This window comes from Thamnophis elegans, chromosome 15 (assembly GCF_009769535.1).
Source record: "Thamnophis elegans isolate rThaEle1 chromosome 15, rThaEle1.pri, whole genome shotgun sequence".
Classification (NCBI taxonomy): domain Eukaryota; kingdom Metazoa; phylum Chordata; class Lepidosauria; order Squamata; family Colubridae; genus Thamnophis; species Thamnophis elegans.
Genome location: NC_045555.1, coordinates 26,590,321 through 26,606,224, shown reverse-complemented (window position 1 = coordinate 26,606,224; position 15,904 = coordinate 26,590,321). Strand labels below are relative to the sequence as shown.

At 37.5% G+C, this 15,904-nt stretch overlaps 1 protein-coding gene across 1 annotated transcript in view; it reads right to left on the bottom strand.

Annotated features, from left to right (window-relative positions):
• GRID1 (glutamate ionotropic receptor delta type subunit 1) overlaps window positions 1-15,904 on the bottom strand; it is a 793,636-nt gene that overhangs the window by 36,274 nt on the left and 741,458 nt on the right. The window contains exon 13 of the mRNA XM_032231518.1: window positions 7,428-7,623. Within this exon, the coding sequence (XP_032087409.1) occupies window positions 7,428-7,623 (196 nt within the window). The remainder of the gene's footprint in view (window positions 1-7,427; window positions 7,624-15,904) is intronic.

Below are 15,904 nucleotides of genomic sequence, written 5' to 3'. Positions count from 1 at the left end.
GCCGAGGGTAAAGATGAAAATAATGCAAGATGTACGTGAGAGAGGAGGATTGAAACTACCTAATTTAAAAATATATTATGATGCAGTGGTATTATCTGTAATTAGTGACTGGATTCACTTAACCAATGATAGAATATTGAACATTGAGGGACACGATCTGGTATTTGGTTGGCATGCTTACCTGTTATTCAACAAAAAATTGGATAAGAACTTTAAAAGTCATATTTTAAGAAATGCTTTATTGCGGGTCTGGAAGAAATATCAATATAAATTAAATGACAAGATACCCATGTGGGCAATTCCTAGACACGCAATTGAAAATATGAATACAGCACAAAAACAGGACAGAATTACCTACAGACAGCTTCTTACCTCGGAAAGGGGGGTATTACAATTAAAATCTTTAGAGGTATTAAAAGAGGAGAAGGTAGTTCAAACATGGTTCCAGTATGGGCAATTACAGGCTAGGTGGAAAATAGATCAAAAAATTGGTTTTATTCAAGTTGAGGATAATTCGTTTAAACAAATAAGAGATCAAAGCTTAATGCATATAAAGAGGATATATAATGTATTAATACAGATGGATTCGGAAACAGAATTAGTTAAAGATTGTATGATAAAATGGGCTCAAAATATTGAGGAACCAATAATGTTGGATACATGGGAAAGAATCTGGGTAAGAAATGTGAAATTTACACAAGCTCAAAATCTGAGAGAAAATTTTTACAAGATGTTCTATAGATGGCATTTAGATCCTAAAAAGTTGGCTTCTATGTATCCGAATGTACAGCCTAAATGTTGGAGATGTGGTTCTCTCGATGCTACATATTATCATATATGGTGGACCTGCCAAAAGGTTAAAGCATTTTGGATAAAAATATGGTGGGTCATGCAAAATGTTTTTAAAAGAAGGATAAAGTTTAGTCCTCAGTTATTTTTACTAGGTATATGTACTGACTTTACAGTGGTAGAGACCAATTTGACTCTGCACCTGATAACTGCAGCAAGACTGTTGGTGGCGCAATATTGGAAGAAGGAAGACTTGCCTACAATTCAAGAATGGACATTGAAAGTAACAAACTTAGCTGAAATGGCTAAAATATCGGCATATCTCAAAGATCATTCAAATGAGAGATATAAACGAGACTGGAAAAAAATGGATTGACTATATACAAAATAAATACGGGACTAAGAAATTCCAGTTAGCCTATGCTTAAGATCAGAAATGATTTAAATTGTTTAAAGTTAGTTCAGTAAGAAGAAGCTAAGGTCAATCTAGAATGTCATTAATTTCTTTATTTCTTTTTTTTCAATAGATTTTAGACTGTGTTAGTTAAAATTCTATACCGTGTACGGGTTCTGGGAAGTCGGCGGGGGGGAAGGAGGAGGGGGGGTGGGGGGTGGAGGGAGGGAGGGGTACACACACAAAAAAAAATTGTACTTCAATGTTTTAATGATTGACAAATGATGACATATTTGTGTTTTTTTTTTAAAGAAAAATAAAAAAGTTCTGTTAAAAAAAAAAAAAAATGCAAATCTAAATGTCTAAATTCATGCAAAAAGCCCAAGATTTGGGAAGGAAAAGAGGAAACGAACCAAAATTCCTTTGTGCATACTTTCCCCCCTAACATTTGTAAAACAAATTGATTTTTATTTTCAACCATTCCGCTGACCATGATACATGCTTGGATAAATCTCTGGAATGGACTATAGCATGCTACCAACCATAAGGTGGTTTTGAGAAAAATCTAAAAGAAATCCATTATTTTATCTTTGTGGGGTTTTTAAAATCTCGTAATAAACAGTCTACAGCTTTCTTGAGAAAACAAGATGATTGCAATGATTATTATGGTTGCTGGATTGATAGCAGACTCCACTCCCATTTTTTACTAGTCAGATTGATGTATTTTCTTTGTTGTTGTTTTTTACTTTGTTTTATTGTTCTACTAGCCAATAACCCGGCATTGCCCAGGTATTCATTTATAGGGGGAAATGTCCGGGCCAAATGTAATTTCTAATGTTGGATTTTCCCCCTTACCAGAGGGAGCCTCCTTGTGGAGTACTGTGAATCTGTTACCATTGCAACTCCACTGCGCTGAACAATAGAAGCCATTTTAGGGCAGTATAGTAGAAGACATTCTAAGGCACAACAGGCTGTATCTTAACAGAACACCCCTCCCCCCCCCCCGAGAGGGTCTTTTTTTCCAGAGAGTTAGTCATCTGTGTACCAAATTTGTTTGAAATTGCTGAAAGGAACACACACACACACACACACATACACACACACACACAAGCACACACACAGCCATTTATATATAGATAGATTATTATTTTACTTTCACTTAGTTTGTGTTTTGATTAACTTCATGGTGAGACAGGTGGCAAATATATTTAATAATAATAATAATAATAATAATAATAATAATAATAATGATGATCCCACTATCAGTAATCTTAAAAAAAATGAAATTAGGCTACCAAACAGCCAAAGAAGCTGAAAAAATTTCACATTTACTATATATGGATGATTTGAAACTCTATGGAAAGTCAGAAATAGAAATCCAATCATTGACAAACACAGTCCGAGTATTCAGCACCGATATTTCAATGCAGTTTGGCATGGAAAAATGCGCGACTGTATCCATAAAAAGGGGCAAAATCACTGCATGTGAGGGAATTGAAATGCCCAATGGCCAATTAATTAAATGCAAAGAAAATGAAGCCTACAAATACTTAGGCATTCTGCAGTTGGATAACATCAAGCATGGAGAAGTAAAAACTATTGTCAGGCGAGAGTACACCAACAGAGTTAGGAAAATTTTAAAATCTAAATTGAATGGTGGAAATACAATCAAGGCCATAAATACCTGGGCAATACCAGTTATAAGATACACAGCTGGTATAGTTAACTGGACACAAGCTGATTTGGACCTTTTGGACCGAAAAACCAGGAAACTAATGACAATGCACTACAGTTTACATCCACGTGGTGATACTGATAGACTCTACCTGCCCCGAAAATCAGGTGGCAGAGGATTATTACAAGTGAAGCAAACAGTTGAAGAAGAAAAACATGCACTGGCTGATTATTTAAAAGAAAGTCAAGAACATCTATTAATCGAAGTAAAGAACAAAAATCTACTGAAGGCCCAACAGACGAAACAAGAATACAGAAAAGATGTGATAAAATCAAGAATGGAGAGTTGGCAGAACAAAGCACTGCATGGCCAATTTCTGGAAAAAATAAAAGATAAAGTGGACAGTGAACAAACTTGGTTATGGTTAACAACAGGTACATTAAAGAAAGAAACAGAGTCACTAATCCTGGCTGCGCAAGAACAAGCTATCCGCACAAATGCCATTAAGGCCAAAATCGAAAAATCCTCTGATGATGCCAAATGCAGACTTTGCAAAGAAGCTGATGAAACTGTTGATCACATACTCAGCTGCTGTAAAAAAATCACGCAGACTGATTATAAATTGCGGCACAATTCAGTAGCACAAATGATCCATTGGAATTTGTGCAAATATTATAATATTAAAACAGCAACAAACTGGTGGGAACATCAGCCTGAAAAAGTCACCGAAAATCAGATGGTCAAGATCTTGTGGGATTTCCGTATACAAACCGACAAAATACTGGCGCATAATACACCAGACATCACACTGGTTGAGAAAAATAAGGTCACAATCATAGACATCGCAATACCAGGTGATAGCAGGGTTGCCGAGAAGGAACATGAAAAAATCGCAAGATACCAGGACTTAAAAATCGAAATTCAACGATTATGGCACAAACCAGCAGTGATAATTCCAGTGGTAATTGGCACACTGGGTGCTATACCAAAAGCACTGGAATTACATTTAAAACAGTTAAAAATTGACAAAATCACCATCAGTCAAATGCAAAAAGCCGCACTGCTTGGATCTGCACGCATATTACGAAAATACGTTACAACGTCCTAGGCCCCTGGATGGGGCCCGACTAATAACCAATGCCAAATCCGGCGAAACAACTGGCCGCTGTGATACAATTGTATAATAATAATAATAATAATAATAATAATAACAACAACAACAACAACAACAACAACAATGAAAAAAACTTGGTTATGGTTAACAACAGGTACATTAAAGAAAAAAACAGAGTCACTAATCCTGGCTGCACAAGAACAAGCTATCCGCACAAATGCCATTAAGGCCAAAATCGAAAAATCCTCTGATGATGCCAAATGCAGACTCTGCAAAGAAGTTGATGAAACTGTTGATCACATATTCAGCTGCTGTAAAAAAAATCACGCAGACTGATTATAAATTGTGGCACAATTCAGTAGCACAAATGATCCACTGGAATTTGTGCAAAAATTATAATATTAAAACAACAACAAACTTGTAGGAACATAAGCCTGAAAAAGTCACCGAAAATCAGATGGTCACAATGTTTTGGGATTTTCGTATACAAACGGACAAAATACTGGCGCATAATACACCAGACATCACACTGGTTGAGAAAAATAAGGTTACAATCATAGGTATCACAATACCAGGTGATAGCAGGGTCGACGAGAAGAAACGTGAAAAAATCGTGAAATACCAGGATTTAAAAATCGAAATTCAATGATTATGGCACAAACCAGCAGTGGTAATTCCAGTGGTAATCGGCAGACTGGGTGCTATTCCAAAAGCACTGGAATTACATTTAAAACAGTTAAAAATTGACAAAATCACCATCAGTCAAATGCAAAAAGCCGCACTGCTTGGATCTGCACGCATATTACGAAAATACGTTACAACGTCCTAGGCCCCTGGGTGGGGCCCGACTAGTAACCAATGCCAAATCCAGCGAAACAACTGGCCGCTGTGATACAATTGTATAATAATAATTATTATTATTATACTTCCTGGAGAACAGAAAGGATGCTGCAAAAATTCAAGAGGAACAAAGGACCAACTGCTGATTGACAAGCTAATCCTAAATAATTCAAAGAAAAGAGGAACCAAGCTGTTCATGGCTTGGATAGACTATAAGAAAGCATTTGATTCAGTTCCCCACAGCTGGATCAAGAAATTCCTGAAAATCTTTGGCATCAGCAGCAACATACAAAAATTCATGGAAACTTCAATGAACCTCTGGAAAACGAAGCTTATGGCTAATGGAGAGGAACTGGGTGAAGTTGAAATTAAATGAGGCATTTTCCAGGGTGATTTCCTTTCACCCCTACTTTTTATACTCTCAATGCTACCACTGACAACCATTTTGAAGAAGGTGAACTGTGGATACGAACTTGCAAAGAAAAAAGTGAAAATTTCACACTTGGTGTACATGGATGATTTGAAGCTTTTTGGTAAAACAAAAGCTGAACTGAATTTATTAATTGAAAGCACAAAATAATTTAGCCAAGGCATTGTTTGGAATGACAAATGTGCAACAATGGCAACCAAAGCAGGCAAGGTTATAGAAGATGATGGAATAGAACTTGAGAATGAAGAAATGATAAAGGCAGTAAAACCAGAAGAAGGCTACAAGTACTTGGGGATTTTAGAGGCCTCTGACTTAATGCATAATAAAGTCAAGGAATTAACTGCAGCCAAGTACATCCGACGAATTCGCAAGATATTAAAGTCCAAACTGAATGGAGGAAACATCATAAAAGCCATAAATACCTGGGCTATACATGTAATTCAATACTCTGCAGGAATAATTGACTGGACCCAGATGGAGTTGGACAATTTGGACAGAAAAACAAGGAAGCTTATGACAATGAATCATGCTTTGCACCCTAAAAGTGATGTTGACCGATTATATCTACCAAGAGCAGAGGGTGGTCGAGGACTCCTACAAGCAAAACAGACAGTGGAAGAAGAAAAACGCAGCTTGAATGATTACATCCAGAAAAGTGAAGAACCAATGATTAAGGAAGTAAATAAAGGAGGCCTTTTAAAGACAACTAAGTCAAAAGCTGAATATAAGAAAGAAGTAATTGAGAAGCGAGCTGAAAATTGGAAAAACAAAGCTATGCATAGCCAATACTTGAAAAGTATTGAAGGCAAAGCTGACCAAAAGCTAACTTGGAACTGGTTAAGATCAGAAACACTGAAAAAAGAAACATAAGGCTTTATTCTGGCAGCTCAAGAACATGCCTTAGCCACAAACTGCATGAAGGCAAAAATTCAACATGTTACCACCAATAGCAAATGTCGCCTCTGTGATGAAAAAGATGAGACAGTTGATCACTTGATCGGTGGGTGCAGCAAAATTTCACAAACTGACTACCTACAATGCCATGACTGCGTTGCTAAGATCATTCACTGGAAATTGTGCCAAAAGTTTGGATTTGAGTACAGCAAAAACCACTGGGAACATCAGATTGAGAGGGTTTTAGAGAATGAGAAAGTCAAGATCTTGTGGGACTTCAGAATTCAGACTGACAGGCACTTGGCCCACAACACACCTGACATAACAATAGTTGAAAAGAAAAAAAGTATGGTTCATTGACACTGCAATACCTGGAGATGCACGAATTGAAGATAAACAGCAAGAAAAAATCACGAAGTATCAGGACTTGCGAATTGAAGTTGAGCGACTGTGGAAAAAGAAATCGTGTGTTGTCCCGATTGTAATTGGAGCCCTTGGAGCAATATCTAAAGGGCTACCTGGCTATTTGGAAATTTTAAATTTATCAGACTTGAACATTCTGACTCTACAAAAACCACCCTACTTGGAACGGCTTATATCCTCCGATGTTACTTTAACAGTTTCTAGGTCCTTGGTAAGGCTCGAGCTGTTGAGCTACCAAACAGCCCCAAAGGCTGTGAATCTCACTAAAGATTAACCAATCACCACCATCATCATCATCATCATCATCACCATCATCATCATCATCATCAGATATCACAGTTGTAGAGGCCCAAAGTGTACAGTTTATCGATATCACTGTACCAGGAGATGCCAGAGTCAAAGAAAAAGAACTAGAAAAAAAATCATAAATTTTTGCGACCTGGGTATTGAAACTACACGGCTATGGATGAAACATGTAATAGTGATACTCATTGTCGTCGGGGCACTTGGTACCATGTCCAAGATTTTTACAAAACATAAAGAAATTGCAGCTTCCTGCAATAACACCAACAGAACTACAAAAAACTGTGTTACTAGGAATATCATATATTTTAAGGAGATACTTGGTTGATACCTAGGATGCTGGCAGCAACCCATATCAACCATTAGCACTAGTCAATAGTATTTGCAGCACATCTTTAAATGTCCATTTGACTGAGTTTCATGATTAATGAATAAAAGAAATAATGATAATAATGATCAATCTCTAATCCAAGTATTAATCTCTGGCTGTTTTTTGCACAGCATCAAAGGGACTTGTATTATTCTTGATGACACCATCAAAGACCAAATCCTGCAGGCATCTTACCTTTCTGATACCTTCCGAAGGGTTTGCTACGCAGTTATCAGCCCCATTGTTCTTACTGATGGTCTTCCACAGCTCAGCAAAAGTGCTGTCTTGCTCTAAAGGGTTGGTGCCTTTCGCTTTAAAGTACTCATAAACGGCTGAATCCCTGACGGTGCCATAAGAGACATCCATTTGCTTGGAAAGATCCTGAAATGTTCTGAAATACAAGAGGAATCCAAGAGTTATTGGAAGGAGGGGAAAGGCTTTGTGGGCTGAAAGAAAAGTTTTCTGCAGGAGGAAAATATCAAAACTCCTATAATTAATAATCGTACTTCTTTTCTTTTGAATTCCCCCCTCTTTTTTAATTAAAAGAAGTGTTGTCCTGTCTTTATGTTGGTCAAGAAGACAGGGCAACCATGAGAAGATTCTGATGGCCAGAGGCTGCACTCTGGGGAGGGAAGATGGCAAGAGTCTACCCCAAATGAAGACAATTTTTCAAGTTCTTCTAATTGGCACATTGTCACTGTATATTGATGTGTGCAGAGATGGGTGGCTACTGGTTCATACCAGTAGTGGAAATTATGACTGGGTGGCCGAACTGGTAGGGACAGCAGGCTCCCCACGCCCCCAAACCGATTCCCCGGTTGCCGGGGAATGTTTTTTTGACATTTTTATTGTTCTGCACATGCGCAGACCTATTTACAGGCAGAGCGTAACGCACCAAACCAGCAGTCACACTGGCAGAAACCCACCACTGGATGTATGTGTTTGTTGGTTTAATGTGATGATAATGTGACTGCCTTGAGTTATTTGTAAAATTAATAAAGGTAGGATAGAAATACAAATAAACAAGCAATAAACAAAGCTACATTTTGCCTACTGCAAAATATAGCTTTGTTTATTGCTTGCTTACTTTTATTCGTATCCTACCTTTATTATTTTTACAAATAACTCAAGGCAGTGAACATATCCAACATACCTTCCTCCTCCTATTTTCCCCACAGTGCATTACACTCTTTGTATTTATTTATTTGTATCCCACCTTTATTATTTTTACAAATAACTCAAGGCAATGAACATGTCCAACACACCTTCCTCTTCCTATTTTCTCCCTTCAACAACCCTGTGAGGTGAGGTGAGGTGGACTGAGAGAGCAGGACTGGCCCCAAAGACACCCAGATGGCTTTCATGCCTATGGTGGGACTCGAACTCATGGTCCTCCGCTTTCTAGCATGGCACCTTTGCCACTAGAATCAAAGTGGCTGTAGATTTGCTATATTTCCTAAAGCAAAGAAGTAGGCAAGTGTACCAACTATTTTAAGTAGTTATGGTCAAAGAGATCAGACTGGAAAGAGAAAAAAGGATCAAGGTGTCAGGCCTGCAGCCATATTCTCTTGTGGATCTCAGACCTGCCACACTTTCTATTATTCTGTTATGTATTTTCTATTGTGGGAAAATGGGAGGGGGGATTGTACAGAGTTAGATGATATGTAGCCAAAAGAAAATTCTTTCTAGAAAGCCAAGGCCATCCTTTGTCTTTGCACCTGACCAGACCTGAATGGGTGGAAGCTGCCAGCATGGCAGTGGAAGATTGGACCATGAGATGGGATTGTGGGTGTGGGGGCAAGATCTTGAACTTTCAACTGGGTGGGTGGAAACCCAGGAAGCTTTCAGATTCGGGTTTTCCCAGATGGGCCAACATGGCTCTCTTAATAAACTGGAACTTTGAGCAATACTTTCCCTTGGACTCTGATTAAGTTTTGGATGCTATCTGGAACCCTGACCCAGTGTTACCTATGGTAAAGGTGACCACAGGTAGCCTATCCCGGAAGTAGGATCTCCTTTGATATAACTGGGTGTTTTGGAGCTTTAATCTCTGCAACTCTGTAGTGGGTTGGATGTTCTCTTTGTACCTTATTATTAGACAGTTTAAAGAAGATATAAACATTAAAAAGGAAACAGGAATAAAAAAGTAAAGCGCAGCAAAGGATTTCAACTGTGATGGAAATTATAATTTTCTGGTGTATCATTAGTTAAGGATGAATCACTGAATATATTTTATCATTGTAGAGACTGAAAATTGCTATTAAGCTCTAAGATAAGCATGAATATCCAGAATTGTAGTCAGCACAGTATAACTAACTGCATGGTATGGTAAGAACAGTAAATTCAACCTATATGATTGAGAATCTATTCAGATTTAAACATCCCATAAAATTGAAATATGTACTCTATGCATGGAGAAACCCAATTTTTAGATGTGGCACAAATGTATGCATTAACTTGTAGTCTAAGAAAGGTTTCCATTCTTAGTTTAGCGTTAGTTGAATTCTATGTCATATTTCTTTTTAAGATAGGAAATTATTTTAGACATAGAATTATACAATTTAATTTAGCAGGGATCAAACAATCTTTCCAGCAAAAAGCATTGTACGTTAGTTAACCTATTCAAAGCAAATTTAGTGTACTTCAAACAGTTAGGTGGTTTAATAAAGTTTAATAAAAATATTAAAGCCTGTAATGGGAACTCAGTATGAAAGAATCACCCAGCTTGTTCATTCTATTTCCATCAATTTTTAGAGAATGAACTGTTGATTTTAGCAATCAGGAGGTGACCATTATATTAATGATAAAACATGTATTAAGTATAATCTTTGGGGTACATTGAATGTTGTTTCACTGAAATTCCCACAGTTGCATATCAATTACTGCATTCAGATTTTGCATCCATTTGACTTCTTTGTTTTTTGAATTGTATTTCCCCAGTAGTTAATAAGGCCCAGTTGATATTCTGAGTTTTGTTTTATGTTTGCAAATTCACTAAAGTGTCTAAGTACTTTCCCTTTGTTTTTGCAGTTCTTTTTATATTATCCTGTTTAGTATTTTCATACTAATGAAAATATAGTATTGTGTTACGTGTTTCTCTTTTGATTTACATGAATCAATACTGTTACTTGTATATCCAGATTCTTAGAAGTTTATCAAAGACTCTCAGCCCTATAACACCACAAACTAGGTATGTTATTATGCCACTGACTATTTTCCCATCCTTCACAACCATCCTCCTCTTTCTCCTCCTTCTCTTTCTCTTCCTCCTCCTCTTTCTCTTCTTCTTCCTCCCCTTCCTTCTCTTTCCCTACCCCCTCCTCTTCTTCCTCCTCTGGCACATAAGCCACCACCTTTGGTAGAATCGAGACCACAAATCCTGCTTCCATTTATAGCCACTTTTAATAAAGAATAATGGAGAAATACCTTGAAAATGCCTCAAAGAAATACACAAAAGACAGCTCTACCAAAGCAATATTTACACAAATACTTTCTCTCTTCTTGTCCCTATTAACACCACTGTGAAATGCATTCCAATATTTGTATATTCTTTTTTTTTTGCAAGATGCTAGACAGTGTTTTTACCATGAAGGCATCTTTGTAATTATTGTTCACTAATTACATACAATTACAGCAAAACAGCATCTTGGGGTAATACACAGATGGGCAGAAAAGCTGTCAGAATGGGAGACCAAACGATCTCACTGCCTTCTATTATCTCCCATCGCACGCCTGCAATATTAGCAAAGAAGCAAACCTCTGATGAATGTGAAAGATCAACATGAATTAAACAGCTGAACTTAGACAGGAAATTGTTGTGTATTCTTCCCATGCCAGCCTCTGCTCAATGAAATACATAATTGTCATGAAACTCCAGTATGAGTTCACCTTCATCCTGCACATTTGAAATATTAACTTCCTTCCCTTGCGTTGATATTTATTCCTTCTTCTTTGGTGGCCACCAAGGCTGCATTCATCTTGTTACATGTGAATTCATCTTTTAATTACATGCATCTAGCTGATTATGTAATTAAAATCCCCCCCCCTTTTTTTACTGTAGCTTAGTTAATTCATATTTGGTCTTTTTTCCTTTTAGAGCTTTCAACTGTGACTTCTCTGAAAGGCACAGAGTCAGTTAGCTGATTAATGTTGCTTATATATCACTATGTAAGCAACATGTGTTTTACTAAAGGCCATGGGGCGGGGGAATCAGAGTCCAAGAAAAATCACAGGCAAACGTTCTCTCATGAAATAGAAATAAACCACGCAACTAGTTGATTTTCTCATTTATGGTGTCAACAGATTGCTTTTGATAATCAGTATTTTAGAGCTCAGTGTGCATAATTTTGCACTGTAAACATCGTTTGGGGAAAGTTAAGGTTTAAATCTGTCTCCCCAAATCATGCACTGTCCTGATGGCAGAGTTCGGGGAATTATGGGAGTTGAATTTCCACATATCTGGAGGAACAGATTTTCCTGGGTTTGGGAAAAGGAGCAAGCAGGAATTTCTGGTTTTCTAAAATTAGACCTGCACGATTTCACAGTGACTTGAAAGTTTCTGGGGAAGCGATCTCTGGTGAATATGAATTCTTTCTTTATATGTATTTATTCAGCTGTATTTATTCTGCCTGACTTCAACTCTGAGTGGCTTACAATAACAAATAATTCAAAAGTAGCAAAATACGTAAAATTAATCAAAACTTGTACCACAGTGACTGCAAAATCACACTCCAATGACAAAACAAGGATAAACATCACAAACAAAGGGGTTCCTGTGGTGGCCTAAAGGTGGAGCTCTTGCCTCACAATCAGGAGGTTGTGAGTTCAATCCTAGGTAGAGGCAGATGTAGGGTTTCCTGCTTGGGCAGGGGGTTGGACTAGATGACCTTCAAGGTCCCTTTCAACTCTGTTAATCTGTTACTACAGGTCTTGGGTAAAAAGCCAGGTCCTTAAGGCTTTTTGGGTTGTCATCTGGGTGGGAAATACATGAATCTCAGAGGAGATCCCATTCCAGAGGGCAGATATAACCAGTGGTGGGATTTAGCCAGTTTGCACCACTTAGTGAGAACCAGTTGTTAACTTTCTGAGCAGTTTGGTGAACTGGTTGTTGGAAGAAATCATTACAGCAGAGAACTGGTTGTTAAATCATTTGAATCCCACCACTGGATATTGCTACAGAAAGATCCCACGTCCTGGGATCTTATGGGCTGGCCACCTTGTGAAAAAGCCACCCTCCATTTGATCATAGGGTGTTTATTTAATTTCTTTTGTGCTTCAGAGCTTCCTAGAATTAAGGTTCTTGAGAAGAACATCCAGTGTTCCTCTGCTGTTGAAATTATTGTTCAAAGCACAGAAAGATTTTGAAAATTCTAAGAAATCAGGAGAGATGACCTGTTCTTCTATCTGAAAATTTGGCAAGATGTATTTACTAAATATTTAAGATAAAACAAATGCTTTTTTGTTAATTGTTGTCTCTCAGTATTGTCATTCATCTGTAAAGCCAGATGAATGAGAAAATCCTTTCAAATATATACATTAAGTAGAAAAGTGCAACAAAATGAATGGATTTCTTATATTTAACTTCAGTTGATTCCAATCATTATTATATCATTATTATTCAGATGCTTTGCTCCAAATTATTATGCCATCTTCAAAGTAAACATCCTATTTATCGTAAACTATTTATTATATAGCATAAATAAGCACTACATATATTTGCTTGTTTTTCTCCTTTATTTCTTCCTAATTGGGTTTCTTTTTCTGTATTGTAAGCCAACCTGAGAATCAGGTAAAGTAGGTGGATGGATCAGAAATACTAAAAATAGCTTTTCTTTCTGTTCATCTTTGCCACTCATTTATCTTTCTCATGAGATAACAAAATCCAAAAACTTCACAGTAATTAATCCCTTCTCACCTGCCCAAACACAGGTTTCCTTGAAAGCTATCAACTACAATTACTGCAACAAAACTCTTCCACCTTTAATGCCATCAGGAGGAAGACTGGATTGCAGATCCTGAATTATGGCTGCTTCAAATTATCAGGATTTATTTTGTTACATGAAGGCACAATTACATTTTTTACTTCCACAAACAAGAGGTGCGAACATTACATTTTACTGAAGTAAGTCATTTCAGTGAGCCTGACATAATATGAACTGCAGGAGATGAATTAAGAAGTACATAGAGTAAAATTTTCATATCTACCCATTTTGCCACTGGATATTTCATCCTTCTGGCTCATGGCAACTAACCAATAAACTCCCATTATGCAGGATATCATTTATTTGCCCTGGTTCTAATCAAATTAAGTTTCTTGGCATATTTTAAGCTAACTTTCCTCTTTAAAGTGATGCTCATTAATCTGCCTTACATCCTTTGCTTATTGTGCTGGATTCTTAGTCCTGTGTCCCATCATCTCAATAAAAGAAAAGGAAGATAAGCAGAAAGAAGATGGAGGAAAATCAGGCTGAATATCCACAATATTTGCAAAATGATGTTGCCCCAGTGGATGAAGCACTATATATTCAAACTTGATTAGCTTTCCTTCTACAGAGGAACTGTTGCTTAAGCCTAACGTAGCGGCATATGAAGAAGAATTTTCTCTGCAAGAGCTACAAGGCAGCTCAACTTTTAGATATGCCAGTTCTTTGTCATTTATAAAAAAAGGCCAAAAAATATCTAATCTTCTTCTTTTTGTGCTATATCTGTCATTGGAAGTTGGCGATCATGTTGGCGATCCTATTTTTGTCAACAGCCTCATGAAAAAGTGCTGCTGAGTTTTGTCCAAACTGGTCCCTTAGGTTTTGAAGCCATGATGTCCTTCTTCTGCCTGGACCTCGTTTGCCTTCAATTTTTCCCTGGAGGATTAAGTGAAGGATGCCATATTTTTCTGGGTGTCGCATCACATGTCCAAAATATTCTCAGTTTCACTTTTTAACAGCTTTGATGATTTCCCTTTACTTATCCATTCTAATACAGAGCTTAACACAAAACCACAATTGTAAGCAACACCAATGTTAGCACTGTTCCAATATCCAAGCCGCCCCCCCCCCAAGACGAGGAGGGTGAACCAATTCTCCAAAGCATCTGAAGGCAAGTCAAGAAGCAATGGATGAAAACTAATCAAGGAGAGAAGCAACTAGACCTAAGGAGGAATTTCTTGACAGTGAGGACAATTAATTAGTTAAACATCTTGCCTCCAGAAGTTGTGAGTGCTCCATCACTACAGGCTTTTAAGAAGAGACTGGACAAGCACTTGCCTGGAATGATATAGGTTCTCCTGCTTGAGCAGGGTGTTGGATTAAAAGTTCTCCAAGGTCCCTTCCAACTCTGTTATTCTGTTACCTACTTTGAAAAACTCTTGAGGAAAGCCAATATATTTAGAAAAATGCTTTTTGAAGCAGGCCAAAGAACAAATGTTGTCACTGAAGCCCAAATGAGCTACAAATTTTGATGCCTCCCTAAAAGGCTAAAACAAGCTGTTGTCCCTACGAGCTGCTGCGCTAAGCTGAGAGTTCATTTACAGCACTGTCATGTTCATTAATATTCTCATAGTCTAACATTATGTTCATTAATATTGTAATGGTTCAGGAAGGAGCCAACAACAACCGGACCATTTGACAAATAGAGTGGCAACGTCATCCTTCATTACATTTTCCTTGTACCAAGCATCCTTGTGTACAAAGAGGAATAAAATACACAAAGGCCTTGTGGAACGATCCAGCTGGCAGCGGTGAAAGTGTAGCTTGGCAAGGCTTCTAAACTAAGGCAGAAACTTGCGCTGCTGACATAAACACCATAAGCACTCCTAAAAGTTAATCCACTGAGGCTTCAAGAAACTGGAATCTTTTATTTCAAGTCCTCCTAGTGCTAAGTTTTTATTAACAGCCACATTTGCAAATGAGCCTGTTCTGCAGAACTGGGAATAGTTACCATACCCTAATTTTATGGAGAGCTTTACTGCCGCCATTATGGGGCTGCAATATTTCTAAAACTGCTGAAATGCTTCTATTATTCTTGGCATATGTCATAAAAGAGGCAAAGCATAAATAGAGTCTTAATAGCAAGGGAGCCAGTCAACTTATGGAGTTTTTATCAAGATCTTGCTGTGATCCTGATAGAACACCTCTTTTTAACTATTTAACAGGAATGACTGCCTATTTTTAAAGGAAGTTGTCTAGCCATTTTGATTGTATGATTGATGGCAGGGATAGATAGATAGTTAACTAGCTAGATGATAAATAGATGGATGGATGGATAGATGGATGGATGGATGGATAGATAGATAGATGAGAGAGAGAGAGAGAGAAAGAGAGAGAGATGATAAATAGATCATTTTTATTGCTAGAGCTAAAGCATACAAAATGAAGGAGAGTACAAATTCACAAAACAAAATTCTGAAAAAGTTTAAAGGATTTGGAAAAATGCTATTTACACAATTAATACTATGTGGTCTTTTAGGATACCCAATCACATGTTTCCATTGTTTTGTCCATGCCACTAAGCCATTTTATAAGAAGGCTAAAGAAGAATGATGTTCTGTTAAGATAAGGGACTGGCTGAAATTCTTGGAAAGAACAATGCAGGCCTGTGGTTTTGCAAATTTCCATTTGGAGCATTGTTAGTTTTAGATCCTTCCTTCCTTCCTGCTCTCCATTTCTCCCCTCCTTCGT